The following is a 21,103-nucleotide window of genomic DNA, read 5'->3' on the forward strand; positions in this document are numbered from 1 at the left end:
TTTCTCATCTTGGTATTTTGTATATGTTGTTTGTAAGTAAAAATGATCTTACTGGGGTTGGTTACCCACCTGAAACACCATATACGTGACGCTGAATGACCTGTTTCCACCCTGAATACAAGGCTTTGCACAGATCACAGCAATGCAAAGAACACGCTATCAGTGGTGCCAGAAGAGGAGTCCCTCTGAAAGGGGCCCTACTTGCATAGCAACGGGAACTCAGAGATGTTTCTCTAGGGGAAAGACAACCCACTAGAGGTGAGAGCCCAGTCGTCAAAAGGAAGCAGGTCAAAGGCAGAGCTAGGAAAAACCAAATGTACTCAGTTTCCTATCCTCTTTCTCATCCATGCTGTCCCCATACTCCCGACTCCCACATTAGAGCAGGACTGTCGGTAGGAAGCAGATCTAATGAAAACCAGTTATCAGTGCCAAGTTTCTGACACCGAAGACTTATTTCTCTGAAACTTTCAAAAGAAGCTATTGGAAAAGCTAACCTCCTTCCCTCGTCTATGCTCCTTGCAAAGCCTTGAACTCCATCTACACAGTAATAAATTTAAGTGGACTTCTGGTCCCAGGTCTGCAACTGGGCAGAACACAACACCAAAGAGGAAAATCATCTATTTGAGGGAAAGAATAAAATCTCAAGGGTCAGGCATTGGAACTACAGCACCTTCCCATGAAATACTTTGGCTCTGGGCCTTTAGGGCTCAAAATTAGACTGATGTACAATATTATAAAGACAAACACACATATCCTCAAATGGTTTATATGTGTCCATTTCTCACCAATTAATATTAGATAAAGATCAGATTTAAGACACGATCTTAAGATGTGGTTGGTTACGGGACCAGATGCTCTTCTAAAAACACACAGCTCACAGGTGCTGTAGGAGGTGTTGTTCATTGTGATTGCCAAGTTACGCTTTCTCCTTGAAGGTGTTTGAAAAGTATTCTCCCAAACAATGAGTTACAGGAGAAAACTGCGTGTATGTTATTCTAGAACACGTAATCTACCAATTCAAGTGACTTTTTTCTACTTGTAGTGGAATTTCAAACATTTGCAAAGGGCACCCTTAATGACTGCTGGCCAGCCTCCTTGTATGTACAAAAATGACCATTCAATTCTCATAAACATATACACAAAGTTCGATCAAATAATTCTGAATTTTCTTACAACTATACATAATTAGGTTGATACACAATATCAAGACCAGTAAAGTATAAATAGAGTGACTATGACTATTAATTTTTAATTTGAGCTTCCTGGAAGCCTAAAAAAACAAAGAGAGAGAGAAACGTAAGTTACATAATTTTGTTAGTGAGAAAAATGGCAGTTCTCCAGGGTAAACAAAGTTTTCTTGGCACTATGTCTCATCACAGGAACCTTGCCTGGGGAGCAGTGAATGACGCGTACCCTACAACAAATGCAGAGACAGTTTCTACGTGGCAAAGGCTGAAATTAAACTTTCCAAAGCCCAAGGTGAGGATATAAAAACACAACTTCATCGGGATTCTACAAACAGCTGGCTATGTTAAGTCTTTCTTCCAGCTTCCACAGCACATGCACCATCGGGGTCGACGTGCTTTCAGGAGACCTTCTTCCTCCCCTGGACCAGAGCTTGACAGTCACAGGCTTGAGTGGTGGGGAGGGGAATGAAGGAGAGTGAGGACTGGAACCTATGTTTACCAAGAAGATCTAGCATGGTGCCACCTTCTCCACCCATTTCACCCCATTTAATCACATAACAAGCCTATAAAGAAGGTATGGCTAACCCCGTTTTATAAAAGAGAGACCTGAGACTCAGAGAAGTTGAGTTAGCCAAGATCACGTAACTAGTACGCAGTCGAGGAAGGATTTGGACCCGACCGCTTCTGAATGAATCCAAAGCCCTTCCCCTGGGCTCTTCTGTTGCCTGTTAAGTGTCCATGTGACATCTAGACCTCTGAGAACCATTACAGGACACAGAAGAACAACCAGCTTGCTCTGCTTCCCTCAAGACACAGCATCCGGCAGAAGTAATGTCCTGGAATGTGGTCGGTAGGGTGCGTGAGTGTCTCGCACGAGATGGGCAGCAAGGTGAACCTTTCACCTAAAATGTCACAGGGGGTGCTTGAGTGTGATGTTGTTACGTTACAGAACTACATGCTTATGGTTTTGTAATACAAGATTTGCATGTAATTAGAAAGGGGCGTTTTTTGTGCCGGGCCCTGTACTTGACAATCACCCGGCTGGCAGGTAAGACGTCAGTAAGGCGGTGTGCCCCATGTCCATACAGTACAACAAACCAAGTCACTGAAAGACAGTAACGGCTACAGTTTTGGAGCTGAGGAAGAGCAGGCTTCAAACAAAGTGCAAGATGATATTTTGACACGTTTGATGAAAAACCTTCACTGGGTCAGGTCTTTATGCAGTGGGCCTCCCCCGCAAAGCACTGGTTGAGACCACAGTGTTTCTGTTTAAAACAACAGTTATGCTGTAATAATACAACATTCCCAGCAAAATATAACATTGCCAAAATATTACCAGAAACTGATCAAACTAAAAAAAAAAATAGACTACACATGTTCTGTTTCTATATATACTTTCTGCTTAAAAGGTAGAGAGGGTACAGTTGAACACTGTACTCATAATATTATAAGTGAGTAAATAATCATGAAATACAAGCAAGCAGCACACTAAGAACCCCACTCTCACGAAGTAAATGTCACATGGTATTGCCGGAATTGGCACTCAGCTTATCTATATCCCACCGATCTCCTCCACTGAGCTAAATGTCGGGCCTGCTGGGAACGACACGCTGATGGAGTTTTAAAGTTCAGGTCCAAACTCTCTGACTTTCTCTGGTTATCTCTGAGTTGGTCATGAATTCCAGGACTACTGAACTGAGGCCTGAATCAAGAAAGTCAAGAAAGGCAAGGTGAAACCCATGCCATTTCAGCTTTTGAGAGCAGAAATAATCATAATAAAGCTTATTTTCCCCCATCCTTCCTCTGGGTTCCATCTCTGAAATGGTCTCTGAAAAATGAAAGTTCTCAGGCAACAGAACTCAACAGTTCACCTTGAGTTTATATGTCCTTTTAAATTTGAGATACTGAAAATTATCTCATTACAACTGGGACATTGTAATGGTTGGTGTACTTCTCAAGGGCTCCCAGCCCTGGGGCGAGAGTGGAGGACGGAATCCAGACGGCCTGGCGCTGTCAGGCCACCCACAGCTGCTCAGGGCTTCGGCCATCCCTTCAGCCCAGAGGAAAGGGCATGGTTTTTTTTTTCCAGTTCCCCTATATTTCCCCGGGGCAGGATAACATAAGACTGCTCCTGTGCGTGGAGCCACCTTCTAACAATTCACGAGTCACCACTCTACAGGCTAGCAGCAGCTCTGATGGAAACCATAAGAAGGGGCTCCTAAGTACCTTCGTTTGTCCAAGAAAGGACAAAAGCACCACATCCCTCTTTACTACCTTCCCAGACTAATTGAAACACGGCAGTCGTTTTTCTCCAGGTGCCATCGAGAATATATGCTCACCTGCTCTTGGGCACAGAAACCAGATACTCTCAACTCTGTAGGCATCGGGCTCAATTCTTTCCACTGCCTCAATTATTTCCAGGGAGTGGTGTGGGACTTTTAGAGTGGTTGTCAGCTCTTGAGCCCCAGGGGATCACTCAGTGCTGCAGAGAAGCAAGACACTAAATATGTCTGCGGAATATTTTCATCACTTCAAGAAAGGTTAAGGTTCCAGGGAATGTCCTACAGCAGCTTTCAAATCGGCCCCACGCTGAGCCTCTCATCTGGCAGGTGTCCCCAAGTGATTAGCAGTGACTAATTATGGCTCCCAGTCGCCATCCAGAGAAAAGAGAAAACAGGACCAACTTACTGAGTACAATGACATGCACTGTCTTTTCACAATTTAAACATTCTGTAAAACAACGAAACGATCTGTACATGTCACTTCTACCTACAAAGGATGAAAAACACAAGCCAAACAGTGAAACTCCTAAGTATTCCTTGAATGTCTGGTGTCTAATTTAACTGTTACCGGCCTTAATATTTAAAATGAATGCTTGATTGCCATCCCCCCCCCCATCAGGTCATAACAGTTCCCTTTTATCTTTTTCACCTATACTCAGTGACACTTAAACTACAGTATATTATCATCTGCTTGCTCATCCTTTGCTACGTATCCTTAGCATGAATTTTTCAACCAGCCTAAATCATGCCCATTACAGTTTTCCTAAGGTTTTCCAGAGCCCTGGATTTCAGCTTTGCTTGCTGCCTTTTCTTTTTCCTTTTCTTCTTTGAAAATAGTTAAGAGGGAAAAAACATGTGCTGAAGACATTTCTAGTTTTTTACTCACTTGCTTTCCTAAATAGGTAAGTCACCTCTAAAATATTTAAAGCCTATGTAAATATAAACTGACATATAGAACAGGTTTATTCATGAGTGTTGTATCTTAACTACACGAGTGATTTGCACTCAATGCATCTATTACATTTAGCGTGCGTGAGTCTCGCTGTTGAATCACCTGGGTTCTCTTTGCCTAACATTCCTTTACTTGGAAGTTCATGCTAATGGACAGCCAACCTCACTTCTAGAAGGCTCAATTCAGTATTTGTTGAGTAGCTACTGTGTGTCAGGCCTGGTGCAAGGTGCTGGAAATACAAAGAGGAGAGAGAGAGAGAGAGAGAGGAATTCAACTTTTATTTCATTCCTTCAAGGAAATCAGAGTCTGGAGAGAAAAAATGCAAATGAAGAGAAGCAAACTGTTTTACAACACGCACTAGGGAGTGAAGAGAAGCCTGAACCTGGAGCAGGCACTGTCTCCCTGGGTGCGCAGGCCTGTCTCCCCAGGACCCAGAACACACCACTGTCGGGAAGGAGGTGAGGCATGGGCAGCAGGCGCAGGGACAGCAGGTCGAGGCCCCAGGCTTTACACTGTACACACTCAAAGGAGGAGCCTCAGAGACTGTCAGAGTTTGGTTCGGGAAGGCCACACAGGCAGGATCCAGGCACAGAGCTCATCCTGGCTGCAAAGTGTCTTTTATTTCCAATAGACACCGGCATCTCATTACGGGGAAATAGATTTAACGGCTCTTCCTGATGCCACTGCCTTGCTAGATTTTGGAGATGCACTCATTCTTCTTTCTGAACATGGAGTACGGGTACATTTTTATATGTCCTATAGGTCCACAACCTGCTGTCTAAAATTTGTGAGGCCTGATACATTTGGGACTGAGAATTTGAGGATTTGGAAATGAAACATGTACACGTGCCTCACATGGGGTGGTGCCCCAGCAAGGTCTGGGGCAGCCCCCTGCAGTTAAAGACGGGAGTCTTTCTGCAGAGAGGAGGAGGAATATTCACACTAGCAGAAGTTTCCCATTAGTACAGGTTAGATTTTGAGTGAATTAGGTCAAGCAAGGCGTTTGTTCAAAATGGGTTATGAAGGAAGTCTTGGTTTTCAGTAGTTTTCAGTTTTCAGTAGTGCAGATAAGGATCAGTGGGCCTGCAGCGGTGAAGTACGAACCACGTATTCACATTTCACTGCAAACTAAAGTGGAGACAAATCTTATGTGGAGAATAACGAAAAATCACAAATTGTCAGATTTAACTTTGGAAACCCTGAGGGAGCCCTCCTAATGCTGCCAACGTGAGACGAGCGCGCTGCCTCCTCCGCTGAGCTGGAGAAGAAAGGACTGGGTTCGCTCTAGTGGTCACGTTGAATGAAAAATGTACGTCTTTGAGCATTAGAATTCCTCCAGCCACGCACAATTATGGAGAGGATCCATTTATGAGAAGCACAAAGTCTAACAGACCAGTAGGGCTAGATCTCTTACTTATGCTCATTCTGGTAGAATGTATTCTTAAGGGGTAGCAGAAATGTCCTGTGATTGAAAAAAAAAAAAACTAACAAAAATAACAACAAAATGTGTGCCTATTTGTGTGTGTGTGTGTAAGGCAGTGAATATAGCTGAAAATATGAGCTCTGTCCAGAAGATATCCAGCCATGTAGTATAAAAAAGAGACACATTTATTGAAGAAGATACAAGGTACCAGGAACACTGTACATAGGACAATGATGCCTCAGTCCCCTTCAAAGTAGGGACCATGTAGGGACCTCACACAGTTCTCCCATTCGCCACCAGCTGCCCCATCATATTTTCATGAATCTCACTGATGGTCTGAAGTCCTTGGGCAAAAGCCAGAAGTCTCAGGGCGCCAAATCTGGGCTATAGGAGGGCTGAGTCACCTGAGTGATTTGATGTTTCACAAAAAAACTCTGCATGAGCGGTGATGCGTGAGCAGATGCATTGTTGTGATGAAGCTGCCAATCACCAGTTGCCCATAGCTGCGGCCTTCTGAATCATCTGAATGGTTTCTGCAAAGGACTGTTGAAGCTTAACACAAAATTTGATGCAGATGTGTTGCTCTATTCACTCAGTCATTTTGAATGCAAAGGTCACACAGTACACATGCTCACTCAACGGTGTCTACCGCCCCCACTGACTAGTACAAGGATGTCGTCATTGTTCATGCATGCACATTCCAGTCCACTCTCCTTGGCTGCCAGGTTACATCAATGTTGTGCAAACCATTCTTGTCATATTAACAATGGCTGGATTTTTTCTGGACAGACCTCGTATATTAAATGCCCTTTGGATTTAGCATCACTGTGAGCATTTATTATGTTTATTTGTCTGCTTATTTTGAATTGCTTTCTCTTGGCAGACTTTAAATCAATGAATTTATGCTGTCTGGTTCACCACTGCATCCACAGGGCCAAGTATCATGCCTGTTTTCAATAAATATTTATGTATCAAGAGGCAATACTGCAATGTTTAAAACCACAGACACCATCACTTCACAATGAGGTTTGAATTCCTGCTCTCCCACTAGTAGCTGTGAGACCAGGGGCAGCCTCTCCATGCCACAGTGTCTCCATCTGAAAAATGGGGATACGTACTGTAGCAACATAGACGGACTAAGTCATATTGTAACAACAACCCAAAAATTCCAGTGGCTTAAAGCAACAAAGGCTTTTTTTTCCTTGTCACACATGTTCATCATAGGCTAGTCACAGCTCTCTGTGTAATCCTCGCCCTTACTCCATGGCCCAAACTGCCTGAGCAGGCACTACCTGGCACAATGCCAGTCGCCCTTGTGGAATGAAAAGAACATCCTTCAGGGTCAAACACTGGTAATTAAATGCTTGGTCTGAAAGTGACATAGGTCATTTCTGCTTACACATTGTGCAGGACTAGCCAGAGGGGTCCAGGGACACAGCCCTGCCACAGGCCCAGGAGGCAGAGAGGCAGAAAGACACCACCCTCCTAGGGTTATCTGGGCAATTAAAGGGCTTAGTGTCCATGAAGCACTTGGAAGAACACCTGGCACCTTGCCACATGCTATATAAGTGTTTGTTGCTGCCATTATTACTATTATTATTATTATTATTATTATTATTGAATTCACATTTTTGGAGCCCATTATAAAGACACCTTTTAGGATTCTCTGTATTAAACTGAATTTGGCTAATGGTGGTGGTTTCACTGCTCTCCTTTCGGGATCAGTGAGTGCCAAGGACCCACTGAGCACACCCTTACCTATCTTTAGCACGAAGAGACAGCAGCCCATAGGACACCCCCACCCCCAGCTCGCCTGTCTCGAGATGACTTTTGCAGCCCAGCAGGTTGCAGAAAGGCAAACCCAGGGGAGCATGCCAAAGAGAAACGAACCCTAGTAACTTTTAGGTGTTATAAGTTGTGAACATCCTCGTTCTGAAAGTGTTTCACACAAAAATATTTACGCTTCAAGCTGCAGCATGCAAGCACCAATCTGTATTTATGGATTTCAGATGCCAATTTCCTCCGGCTCCGGTTCTCCTTTGTGTTATATAAACAAATCTCAACCATCTGGACCACAACAAGCCACACTGAAGGATGCGCTCCTCCTTGCAAAAGCATCAAATCATAATACAGTCTCAGAATTCTGCCTAATGGAAAAGGAGTGGACATCAAGGCCCGCACAAAGCTATTTTAAAAATGTTCTTTCAGAACTTAGATCTTAAATACGATAGCAGAAATAAGCATAGCAGCATTTATCACTCTGATAAGCAGAAACAAACATAACCAGAAGATTATATCGTGGCGTGTTACCCTAGTACCTTCCAAATTACCTCAAAAAGGAAAAGGGCTTAGGAACGGTGTCTCAGGCAGGTGGCAGAACAGAGAAGAGATTGCTGCAAGACTTATTCATGAGAGTCAGAAGCAGAAACGTTCATTTCTATCCCACTAAGAAAGTTAAAATGTATGCTTTATAAGAATTGCAAGGAACAAGCTAAATTTTAACCCATCAATATCAAGGAACAATGAATTGAAAGTAGGTTGTGACCAGCCCCCCCAAAAGGATTATGCCAAAACAAGTTATATACGTTTACCACCAACCCACCTGGACCTCTGAAATGAATACTAAGCATGTTTCTGCTGCCCATCTCCCTGATGTAAGTCCAGGCTGCTGTAGGCGTCTTCTCAAAGCAAAATATTTCAGACAATCCCCGTGGTCAGCCTTGCCTACCAGCAAATTCAAGTGCTAAAAAGGCTTCTTGCTTTTCTTCCTCTCCGCCTAAAAATATCTCCCCACCAATTTAGCACAATGCCCAAAATGTCCACCCTTCAGGAGAGATAACTATCTGCAGACTTTGAGGCTCACATTCATGAACTGTGACTATTATGGCAAGAAGGTCCTGAGAAAATGGGGTGTAAGACAATGAGTTTTATTCAGATAGTGAAAAAAGTTGAGGTAAAGAGAAGAATTAAAGGCCTGGAACTTGAAGAGAAACCTATGGCAGTGAAAATAAAGAGACAGGAGTCTCCCTAAACATTTTTTTTCTAGAAGCCCAGGGATCATACATGCTGGCTATTGCCAACACATATAGTTTCTGATAATCTTGCTTTATCGCCTTTAAACTGTGTATATATAACGAATCAAAACATAATCTATGTTGGATTATTTGGTATCCTACAGAATCTCCATTTTCTATCTGATTTAATAAGTTTAATTACGTAGCTATTGGCTAATTATAAAATTTACCTCCTTGGCTAAGAAAAAAATGTGATCTAAATAATTTGAACCTGGCTCCATTGAACTACATACATGTATCTGGTTGATTTCACCTCAATATTTTATCAAGGTCATTTTAAAACCAAACACTATTTGTCAAGATGCAATGTGCCAACCTTGTATTCAAAGTAAATAAGACTATTTTGTAATCCATGATTCAATCACAGGTGAGACTATCAAAATAGATGGGGGCAAATCCCAAGAACTCTCTCCAAGCCTCAGTCTTTCCATGTAACCAATTCTGGTTCCGTTGATCGACCCCTCTTCGGCAGCAACCCTGAATGAGATGAGTTCCTTTCTAGGTTTTTTTGTTTTAATCTACTGGGAAATATTTAACCAGGAAAGAATCAAAATCCCCATTAAACCTCTAAGGAAAATCCATCTAATTGTTAACATTTAAATAAATAGATGATAAAATGAGAAGACGTAAAACCTTGTTTCATGGTTAAAGTCAGGTAGATTTCAGGGGAAATTACTTGCTGTGAGTCAATTATAGCCTGTGTTATAACCTGATTATAATCCGAGAGTTAAATTCTCAGTTTCTGTCAAAGAGGCTATGTGCTTGCTATTTTCTCATGTAAAATAGTCTGGTGACCACAGCACTAGAGGTCTCAATCACATCTAAATCCTTGGATTTCAAGCTATTTTTAGTCCTTTTTTTTTTTTTCAATTATTCCACTCTAAAATAAAATCATTATAAAACTATCTTTAAATGGCTTGAAATAGAATCCTCTGGACTATCAGAATTGCTTACAAAACCAATTAAATCCAGAAAAAAATACTTCCAGTAATTGTTTTCAGACAACAGAGTTTGGACTTCAGCAACTGGCCAAAACAGTTTTTGAAACAACAACCATAAATCCTGCTCTTACATCTGACACAGGGCCACATACTTTAGTTTTAGAAAAAGGGCCCTTCCCTCCAAAATATTGGCCATGTTCTATAACATACGGTAATAGTGGATTTCTACAATTGGAAATCCAATCCACGTCTACAGGGCGAGGTTTGATCTATTTAGACACCACACTTAAAAAGTCAGAAAAATTCGAAATGAAAGATCCCCAAAGAGAACAGTTACTCCGATTTCCAAGAATACTTATACTCAATCAAGTTTGACCCTTCAAGCGGAAAGCTTCATTTTCTGGAAAATGCTCGCACATAGCCAATCTCACTCCCCCATCATTTCAAACCAAGGAGTTAACCGCTTCCATTCAAATGCTAACAGCACACACGTAACAATTCCACCCACTATGGTGTCTATCAGTGGGCAAGACGCGGAGGGCCAATGAACTCACCTTTCTCCTAACTGCTGCAGCACTTGCATAAAAGCTATTTTTAGAATAGTCATCAAACTGCAGGAGGGATGGGGATGAAAGAGAGCATGTGCTGTTTTGAGGAAGGCAAATTATGTTGTTGGCATAATAAGGGAAAATAATTTGTTTTTAATGACATCTGTTAACCAGCCCAAGGGATATCACCTGCAATCACTACTCCTAACACCACTCGTTGTGTCGGTAGACCGATGAGTCGCAGAGAACCAGATCTGACTCCGCACCTTCTCATCTACAACCTTGTCATGCAGACCTGCAAAATGAGCTGATCACAGAGCAGGCTTTCCTCCTCCTGCTCTGCATGCCAAGAACAAAGCTAGCTAAACGTTTTCAAGCGCTTCAGAACATCAATCACAAATGAGCCATGGAAATATTTTGGGATGGAGCCACACAGCTCCCTCCCCATGTCTCAGGAGGAGCAAAGTCTTCTTACCTTGCTCTCTTCTCCTTCGAACACGGACTGGTGAACGTTGCATGCAAACAAGGAGTTGGGGAGGTCGTTGAAGTCAGTGATGGCTTGAAAGGCCTCCTCCGCGAAACACTGAGTTACAGCCCAGTCTCTGTCTATGCAGCAGAGCAAGAAAAGGCCTCCGTCTTCTGGGATGTGCCCTTGCTGCCCCGGGCTCCTCATGCCAATGAAGTAAGATTCTCCCCTCATTCCTGAGGAGGCAGAGATGGACATGTGTTAGAGTAGAGCTCGATGACTCCTTAAAACCTGGTGTTTAGGTGACTGTACTGGAGTGTCTGGGGCAGAGCAGGGGAGAATGATTAGGAGGGGAATCAGGGGGCTATTGGAAGTTTGGAGACCCAGCAAGTTCATATGATCCCCTTGACCTCTGAGTCACAATTTCCCACACAGCTCTGCTCCTGGGCAAGAATCCAGTTAGTGTTATGGGGGAAAAGAAAACACCAAAACAAAAAGCACTTAACCAGGATAGGAGTTGGAGGCCAAGGGCTCTAGCCGGGGTGCCCAGTGTTTACTAGACTCGGACCTGGGAAAGTTACGTAAGCTCCTTGAGACTTTGCTTCCTTCACAAGAATCAAATTGACTCAGACAAAAATGCACTTGGGAAAGTGCTTTGATAAGTTACATGATGAATTATATACCACCACCAGTAATGCCTAACCTTTATTGAGTTCTAGGAACTGTTCTAAATGATTTACATGCATTAACCTACCCATTTAACCTCCATAATAGTCTAGGAGATGGGTTCCAACATTATCTCCATATTACAGTAGGGAAAACGGAGGAACAAAACAAGGAAGAAATGTTCACAAGGTCAATGGCAGGACTAGGATGCAAACCCAGGGAGTTTGGCACCAGAGCTCACTTTTCTAAATCTTAGAAATAAAGCAGATCAAAATTAGTGCAAGTCTGCCCTGGCTAGTGTGGCTCAGTGGACTGAGTGCTGGCCTGCGAACCAAAAGGTCGCAGGTTCGATTCCCAGTCAGGCCATATGCCTGGGGGGTGAGCCAAGTTCCCAGTTGGGGGCATGTGAGAGGCAACCGATCAATGTATCTCTCACAGATTGATATTTCTATTCTTCTCTTTCTCCCTCCCTTCCCTTCTCTCTAAAAGTAAATAAATACAATCTTCTTTAAAAAAACTAGTGCAAGTCTATATTCAAGGCAGTACAATCTACTTCATTTCCACCTGAATCCTGATTATGGCTCCTCAATAGTTAACAGTTTACCCACAAGGAGGACTCACACTCACACACACACACACACCGTCTGCAAGGGATGGTAACTCTGAGTAATTTGTGAACACTAGATCTTGAAAACAGTACAATTTTGGCTGATTCGTGGTACATAGATTCCCCTTTCTCATCACCCCCATCACGAAGCTTTCTAGTATCGATTTCATCTGTGTTCCACAATTTCATTATCTCCTTACCCCCCACATTCAAACTTCTACCCAACTACAACCATTTGGAAAGTTTTTCCATTTTTTTGATCCTGGTATATAATTCAGTAAATTTTGTCTATCTCCCCACATATTTCAAGGACAGTATATCTACATTTTTTCTATCTGTGTGCCTATCATAATATTTTGTTCCAACTTCAATAATGAGAGGCCCAGAAGCTCCAATAGCCTGCCCATGGATATACAGGTAACACTGACTGGTGGTTAGGGCATGGCTGCTGGACCATCAGTGAACTCCTTTCCCGCAACCCCAGCATCGGACAACCTCAGAGTGAAGGAGGGGACGGCAAGTACCACGAGATGTCCTTCAGCCCTTACCAAGTTCAAATACAAAGTCTGGGTCTCCAGACAAATATAAGTTTCTGTATAGATATACAAAACTCTTGAGCTCTGAATATATCCTCGTGAAGAAGATATATTTTTAGGGGTTTTTCTCCTGGAAACAAAACCTATGTCAAGGAACATGTATAAAAGACCCATGGACAAAGCCAAAGGGGCATAGAATCAAGGGTGGGAGGTGGGTGGGGCAGCAGAAAGTGGTGGCGGGAAAATGGAAATAAGTGTACTTGAACAACAATAAAAAAAAAAACCTAAGTGGGATCCTGATAAGCAATATTTGATGACAATATAAATAATGCATTATATATAAAATCTTAGGCATGGTTGGGACAAAGGCCAAAAATTAAAGAATTTGAAGTAATAACTCTAAAATCAGGTCACTGTAATTGTGGTTAATAAAAATATTATTCTGTATAAAATATAATAGTACCATTTCTATATTGTAAAGTTCTCAAAACTCTAATTAATGCAACATTTTCTGTATGAGAATCAGTAAGACATTTATTCTAAATACAAACTATAGTACATATTTTAAGTTTTGTTTTGCTCTACAGTTAATTCAAAACATATAAATATTTTTAACTAGAAGGAAAAACTTCAATGAAATAATTAAATGTGTTTATTTTCCTTCATATTCAATTATACTTTTGCTTCAGATAGTTTCGGGTAATATTCATAACAGTCAATGTTTATTATTATAGTTATTTTAATAGTAAAAATAATAACTAAGAGCAATAAAATAGTATTCTTTCAGTTAATGGATTCTAGGAAGCCCGCTGATAATGAAGTCATATTCATCCAGTAGCATGAAATATATTGTGTCCACTCTGATTATATTTTTAATCCTGTCCCTCTTATTTGCAATTTTTTTAATTAATCAAAATGGATCTCAAATATTATTAAACGGGTCTGAAAATGTTCCACTTATTCTTTTTCCAAAAAGAATTAAAATCTATTGCTGAACAAGTTAATTAAATAAATCAAATAAGCCTCACTCAAGGCTCATTTTAATCTACTCAAATGGCCTTAACTTCTGTCCGAAGCTGTAACAATACAATTATCTTCATGAGACTTTAAGCTCAATACTTTCAGTAAAGATTTAAAAGGTGAATGCACTTTTGACCAGCAACCTATTTGACTCCTACGGAGAAATATTTGAGAAGTCAGAGCTTTGTACAAAGGAAGCCTGACTTCTGTTTCCAGTTCCATTACAGACTCACTTCATCCTCTGGAGAAGTCAACTGATCATTTTATGACTCAGTTTACCCCTATAAAACAGAGTCGGAAAGGTGGAGGAATGAAAGAGGAATGAAAGAAGTGATCAAAATCAGCATTAGCCACTACATAAAAGGGTATGTAATGAGATACTTTTTCTATGTAATATAAAAAGACATCATTATGATAATCTCAGAACAAGACTGTTATGCTTTAGTATTACCACTAATTTTTAGTGAAACCAAAATATACAGAAAGAAAGGGAAACTGCGAAGACTAGAACATCTTACTAAAGAAATGGGAAGGTCCTACAGCCCAAAATAATTAGTTTACCATTCTAAATTAATTTCAAAACTCGTAACTATTGTAAATATCTTTGAGGCAACAATTGCCTCATAGCATAAAAAGATTTACATGTGTTGTCCTTATTTCTAAATCTGAGGGTGGTTATTCAAGAGAAAAGAGCTGCCTGAGGCTCAAGCGGCAACTCTTCTGGGAAAGCTTCCCAGCTGCCCGCAGGGCCTGTGAACGTGGCCTCCTTGCTTTGGAGCCCCTGAGTGTTCTGCACAGCCTTCTCTCACTGCAATGGCTCTGCTGGTCTCCATCTCAAACCAGATGTGTATTTCCTGAGAGCAGAGACTGGGCCGTCTTCATCAGTGTGGCACATTGTACTTCAACTCCAGCCTGGTACAGTTAGAAAGCCCTCCAAGTGATGTTTGACTGCATTAAAGAATTGTGTAAAAAGGACTCACTTTCAGAAAATAACAGAGCAGCAAATGAGTTATAATGGTCGATTTAAAATATAAACACTGCCCTGGCCAGCTAGTTCAATTGGTCAGAGCATCAATCTAAGATACCAAGACTGTGGGTTTGATCTCTGGTCAGGGCACATACAAGAATCAACCGATGAGTGCATGAGTAAGTGGAACAACAAATCAACGTCTGTCTGTCTGTCTGTCTGTCTCTCCTCCTCTGCCTGTAAGAATCAGTAAATAAAAATTTAAAAAATAAAGTATAAACACTAAGAATATATTATTTATCTCAAATTTGTACACTACTAATAAAAGCACTTGATCATTTCAATTAGTTTCGATGTATGTAATTTTATAAATCACAGATAGCAAAAATTACTCAAAGGATTCCTCTAGCTAAAATAAAAAAGTCTGTGGAGTATAATGAAAATAACACTTATGTTTTTGACAATATAAATTCACTGAAGGAAAAAAACTGGAAAAATCAGGAAGGTATAAAAAGGAAAAATAAAATTAAACCACAATCCTACAATACAGAGAAAACTCTGCTAATATTTTGGTATGTTTTATTCCAGTGCTTGTCTCACAAGTATAATTTTTTAAACAAAATCGAGATCCTGCTGCTTAGTATCCAGCATCTTTCACAAAACATTGATATAATCAAGAGCAGTTCCCTGTATCATTATATATTCTTTGAAAAGATTCATTTTAATAGCCACATAGTAACCCACTATAGGGATCTGTCATATTTATTTAACCATTCTTCTGTTGTTTGGCATTTGGAAGGCATAAATTTCCATCATCACATGCATCAGGAAAAGGAAAACCACTATCCACTTTAAAAGCCTCCCCTGAGAGAATCTCGAAACTTCTTTCCATGCAGCGAAAAGACATCTTTAAGAAGTGCTGGGAAGAGCCCTCGGGGGCGGGGGTGCATACTTGGGTTCTAGTCCTTCCGTAAATTTCATGCCTTCTGAGCTGTGGTTTTCTTGTCAGCAAAACAGAGAAACATTGTGGCCTGGTCTATGGTGACCATCAAATGAAATGCAGCAAGCGAACATCTTCTGTAGCCTCCAAAATAACATTTGAATTAACGCTATTCATTACCAGTATAGGCTCATCAAGAGCAAGTGCATAAGGGAGGAACCTGGCACTGCAGAGGGGTCATCTACTTCTGACAAATGTGTGAACAGGCTTCAAACTTCCGGTGGATGTCCATGAGGGTTAAGCCCAAATCATTAAAATAAGAAACAACTAGTTATGCCCCTTGAGTATTTGATATGAGCCTGGTTGGAGACCACATTAGAAGGGAAAGATATTCCTAAGAAAAAAGAGAGTAATTACATAAAAAAACAAGCAGAGACTTCCAGCAAGATGGAGGCGTAGGGAGACACACTGTGCCTCCTCTCACAACCACAAGAAGGACAAAAACAAATTTAAAAACAAAAAACAACCAGAATGGCCAGACGGGTAGGACTGGCGGCTGGAGGACCTGGCAGTCCCACATTTGCGTGTGGATAAAACAGGAGGAACAACTGGGGAGCGAGACAGACCTTGTAACCCAGGGTGCCAGTGCAGGGAAATAAAGCCTCAAAGCCTCTAACAGAAAAAACCTGTGGGGGTTGAGGCAGCAGGAGAAACTCCCAGCCTCAAAGGAGAGTTTGTTGGAGAGACTCACAGGGTCGTAGAAAGTACACAAAACCACTCCCCCCGCCCCCACCCCCCATGAAGCCAGCACCAGAAACACCCAATTTGCTTGTGGGTAGAGGGGGAAATGACTGAAAGCCAGCCAAGAGCCAAGCAAGCAGCATTGTTCCCTCTTAGACCTCTCCCCCACATACAGTGTCACAACCCAGTGATGTGGGTTACTCCACCCTGGTGAATACCTAAGGCTCCGCCCCTTACTACATAACAGGCACACCAAGACAAAAAATGGCCCAAATGAAAGAACAGGTCAAACCTCCTGAAAAAATACAGCTAAGTGATGAAGAGATAGCCAACCTATCAGATGCACACTTCAAAACACTGGTAATCAGGATGCTCACAGAAATGGTGGACTACGGTCAAAAAATAGAGGAAAAAGTGAAGGCTTTGAAAAGTGAAAAATGTACAGGGAACCAACAGTGATGGGAAGGAAACCAGGACTCAGATCAACGGTTTGGACCAGAAGGAAGAAATAAACATTCAACTAGAACAGAATCAAAAACCAAGAATTCAAAAAAAATGAGGAGAGGCTTAGGAACCTCCAGGACAACTTTAAACATTCCAATATCCGAATCATAGTGGTGCCAGAAGGAGAAGAGGAAGAGCAAGAAATGGAAAACTTATTGGAACAAATAATGAAGGAGAACTTCCCCAATCTGGCAAAGGAAATAGACTTCCAGGAAGTCCAGGAAGCTCAGAGAGTCCCAAAGAAGCTGGGCCAAAGGAAGCACACACCAAGGCACATCATAATTACATTAGCCAAGATTAAAGACAAGGAGAGAATCTTAGAAGCAGCAAGAGAAAAGGAGACAGTTACCTACAGAGGAGTTCCCATAAGACTATCAGCTGATTTCTCAAAAGAAACCTTACAGGCAAGAAGGGGCTGGAAAGAGGTATTTGAAGTCATGAAAGGCAAGGACCTACATCCAAGATTACTCTCTCCAGCCAAGCTAACATTTAGAATGGAAGGGCAGATAAAGTGCTTCCCAGATAAGGTCAAGTTAAAGGAGTTCATCATCACCAAGCTCTTATCATATGAAATGATAAAGGGACTTATCTAAGAAAAAGAAGATCAAAACTATGAAAAGTAAAATGACAACAAACTATCAACAACCGAACCTAAAAAAAAACCCAAAACTGAACAAACAACTAGAACAGGAACAGAATCACAAAAATGTAGATCACATGGAGAGTTATCAGCTGGGAGGGGGAGGAGGGGAAATAGGGGAAAAGGAACAGGGAATAAGTAGCATAAATGGTAGGTAGAAAATAGACAGGGGGAGGTTAAGCATAGCATAGGAAACGTAGAGGCCAAAGAATTTATATGCACGACCCATGGGCATGAACTAAAGGTGGGGAACTAAAGGGTGGTGCAGAGAGGAAGGGAATAAAGGGGAGAAAAAAATGGAACAACTGTAATAGCATAATCAATAAAATATATTTAAAGAAATAAAATAAAAAACAAACAACCCTGCCTCTCCCCAAAACACCACAACCAGTAGAATGGTTTGTTTCAATGTTACAAAATTAGTGGCATTGAGAATTTAAATGATTTAATTTGACCCACTTTAATGGAGGGGGGAGCCTGGAGAGAGGAAGATTTTCAACTATTTCATTATGTTGCTATAACATGAAAATAATTTCATCCAAGATCTTCAGATAACCTGATAGCACTTATTAAACATTAAAAGACCGAGAACGGAGATAGTATGTTTCCTACCGTTGATATTAGCCACCTGAAACTTAAAGATGCCTATTCAGCATCAAAGAAATGGTGACTGAAGGAATGTTTGTTGCATAAATAGTTAATACGTTTTCTCTCCCCCAATAACCATGGATGATCTAGACATTATTGGGTTTCTACACAGGGAATTAATTTTTCCAAAACTCCCTCTTTTTATTCCTAACATTGATATGGTACAATTAAACCAAGGAGAAGGGGCCTCAAAGAGACATCTGATTCTGTTGGATATCACTGTTGTCCCAGCGTTAACATTATGCATGAATTTCAGATTTCTGAATTACCGAAGCCTAAAACATTACACCTTTCTAGGAATAGGGTAGGACCCATGAGAGTGGGGAGCTGTGCATTTGCCTATAGCAGTTCTGGCCTAGAAAGGCTTAGACTGGATAGAAAAGGAGGGGAGAGATTAGGAATAAGCCCATGAGAATGGTAAAGAGCCGTGCCAGAAAAACAAAATTGTAAACATCCATGGAGATGCTCATAGTAGTTTCATCATCGAGGAAGATCATTCTGTTAATAGTGCGATGTGTGATCTATAAATAAGGCTAATGCCACACCGGAAGGGGTAGGGTGCTGGTAATCTCATCATGAGATTAGATCTCAACATGGAGAGAACAGCGAGAACATCAAGGCCAATTCCCTGTGCCACCCATTACGGGAAAACAAAAATAGCGTTCTCTCTAGGACTATCCAATGTAATGAGGGGCCAAAAGTTATGTCATCTAAGAGAAAGATACATGGGAAGACGTAGCATAGAGAAGTGTAGGAAAGAAGTCTTGAGTGAAATCACAGTTGCCTTCTAATCCTGAAAAAGGAAATGAAATATTTGGTGTATGGAGCTTAGAGAGTAGAAGTTGAACGAGGGAGAAAGAATTCACTTTAATAAAAGGAGCTATGGGTGTCTTAAAAATTAAAGTTAAAACAGAAATGTTTTGCCTCGTGTCTAAGTGAGCAACTGGTATTGCTGCTCCATAGAGCAGATGATGGACATCTGGCAGAATGTCACAGAGGGGATCCAAGGACCAAGGAGATGGGTGGCTGGCATTTCATTTTAGGTCTTCTTTTACCTTGAGAGTTTTATCTTTCCAATAATTAAAGAAATTCCACAAGAAAAGAGACATCTGTTTATCTCTGGACTTAAAGATGCTTCAGAAAGGGGAACTTACAACCTTTACCAAAAGCTGCCTCTAGCATTGAAACCTTTAAACTGATGCTCATAACAACCTGTCTATATTTTTCATTTCTAGGTTACTCAAATTAGAAAGTGAGAATATAAGAAATAATGATTCACAAAGGAAGAAAAATGAGCAAGACTCACAAAAAGCAACTTAAGTTTGGGTTTATTTTTCCTCAGATAAAAGAATGCTACAGATTCCATTCATTTGCATTTTATATTAAGAACAGGAACCTAAACCATTTTGCAAAAAGCACAACAAATTAGAAACAAATATGCCTCGATTCCATGTTATGGCCAGTCAAGAAGGATAAATAAGGAAACAGGATAAATGAAAATGATTAATGAATAATTCATTCCGACTTTAAGTTCAGTTTTGATTGGAAACCAAGCAAATGTATTATGGGAGATTAGTTAGTGTGCAGGAACTTAAAGATGACAATGTCAGCCTGCATATTAATGGTAAAAACTAAGAAGGCAATGTTGCATTAAAAAGTAGTAGAGAAAATATTCCTATAACTATTTTAAAATTGCCATGTAAGGTTAAATGAATGCAGTTGAAAGTTTTAAACAAAACCTCATCTTAAAGTTTTGCAGTGTTTAAAATTCCTTCAATTGTAAAATTATATGATTCTTTCAGATACCTGGGACAAAACAAGCTTATTAGAAGAAAATTTTTATATGAATAACAATACTTTTCTTACCATTAAATCATATCATCAGCTTTCATTTTTGGTCTGGCCTTATGAGTGAGGTCTTTTTGATCCCTTTTGGTATTTTAATATCTAGACCATTTTAGGGATTAGCCAGGCCTTTTGCTCATTTTTGTCCCTCTTACAGGGAAATTGAAGTATATTAGTAACCAAAAACCATCCCAGCCGCATGAGATACAAAGGCGAGACATGATATTCTTAGGCTGTGCTCCACAGAAATCCATTAGAGCTCTTTCTGAAATATAATGCACCCTATTTAATTCTGCTGCAGAATTTTCACACCTGCTGTGCTGTGTGAACCTCAGGATGTTCTTGATATCATTTGGGATCAGTCCGGAAAGAATCAAGAACATGCAGTTTCAACTCATGGTTTCAATAAAATTACCCAGATTCCTCATTCAGGGCTCTCTTCAGGCCACCTTCTGGAGCCATTCTTCCACATTAAGCCCCCACAGGATAGAAATTCAATTAATCCAATTCCCCAAGAAAGCGGCTTCTTATGAAGTTTTCTGAAGTTGGAGGGGTGGAAAAGCAAGTTGTTTCCACCATCTGCTCTTGCACTGGATTCTACAGCAGCAATGACACTGTAAGTTCATCCATGATAATGCCTTTACCCCTGTAGGGCTTTAATGTCCATAGTCTCCCAGGAGGATTTACAAATTCTGTGTATTCTTCCAATGGACCAAATAAAAAGGGAAGGCATACCCTCAAATGTATCCAGGGTCAGACTGGACAAGCAGGACATTTGTATTCCATTCTCACAAACCTAACTGACACCAGCAAGAAGACGTGTTTCAAACAAGCTTGCTTCAAGAGAAGAGCATTAAATAGAGGAAACATCATCTTTTATGAAGGGCAGAAATGTGAGGAGGTTGTTCTTAAAGACAGGGAAATATTTCTACTAAGAATGACCTACAATGAACCGTAAGTTCATTATATAAAATAAGCAATATTGGAGCACCCACCCCAAAGGGAAGAGCTTTGGTCATTGTAAGGCCCAGCAGGGAACAGACAGCATGCTCAAAACCAATCCTTTAAAAGGGTTTAAATTTAATAAAGAGACTCTTTCCAAAGGTGTGGGCAGGA

At 40.9% G+C, this 21,103-nt stretch overlaps 1 protein-coding gene across 3 annotated transcripts in view; it reads right to left on the bottom strand.

Annotated features, from left to right (window-relative positions):
- Positions 1–21,103, bottom strand: part of RCAN2 (regulator of calcineurin 2) — a 241,183-nt gene that overhangs the window by 195,102 nt on the left and 24,978 nt on the right. For all 3 annotated transcript variants that reach the window (XM_024557691.4, XM_053914234.2, XM_053914233.2), the window contains exon 2: positions 10,883–11,109. In XM_024557691.4, coding sequence (XP_024413459.1) covers positions 10,883–11,107 — 225 coding nt within the window. In that variant the 5' untranslated portion in view covers positions 11,108–11,109. The remainder of the gene's footprint in view (positions 1–10,882; positions 11,110–21,103) is intronic.

The sequence above is a fragment of the Desmodus rotundus genome, chromosome 11 (genome assembly GCF_022682495.2).
Source record: "Desmodus rotundus isolate HL8 chromosome 11, HLdesRot8A.1, whole genome shotgun sequence".
NCBI lineage: Eukaryota > Metazoa > Chordata > Mammalia > Chiroptera > Phyllostomidae > Desmodus > Desmodus rotundus.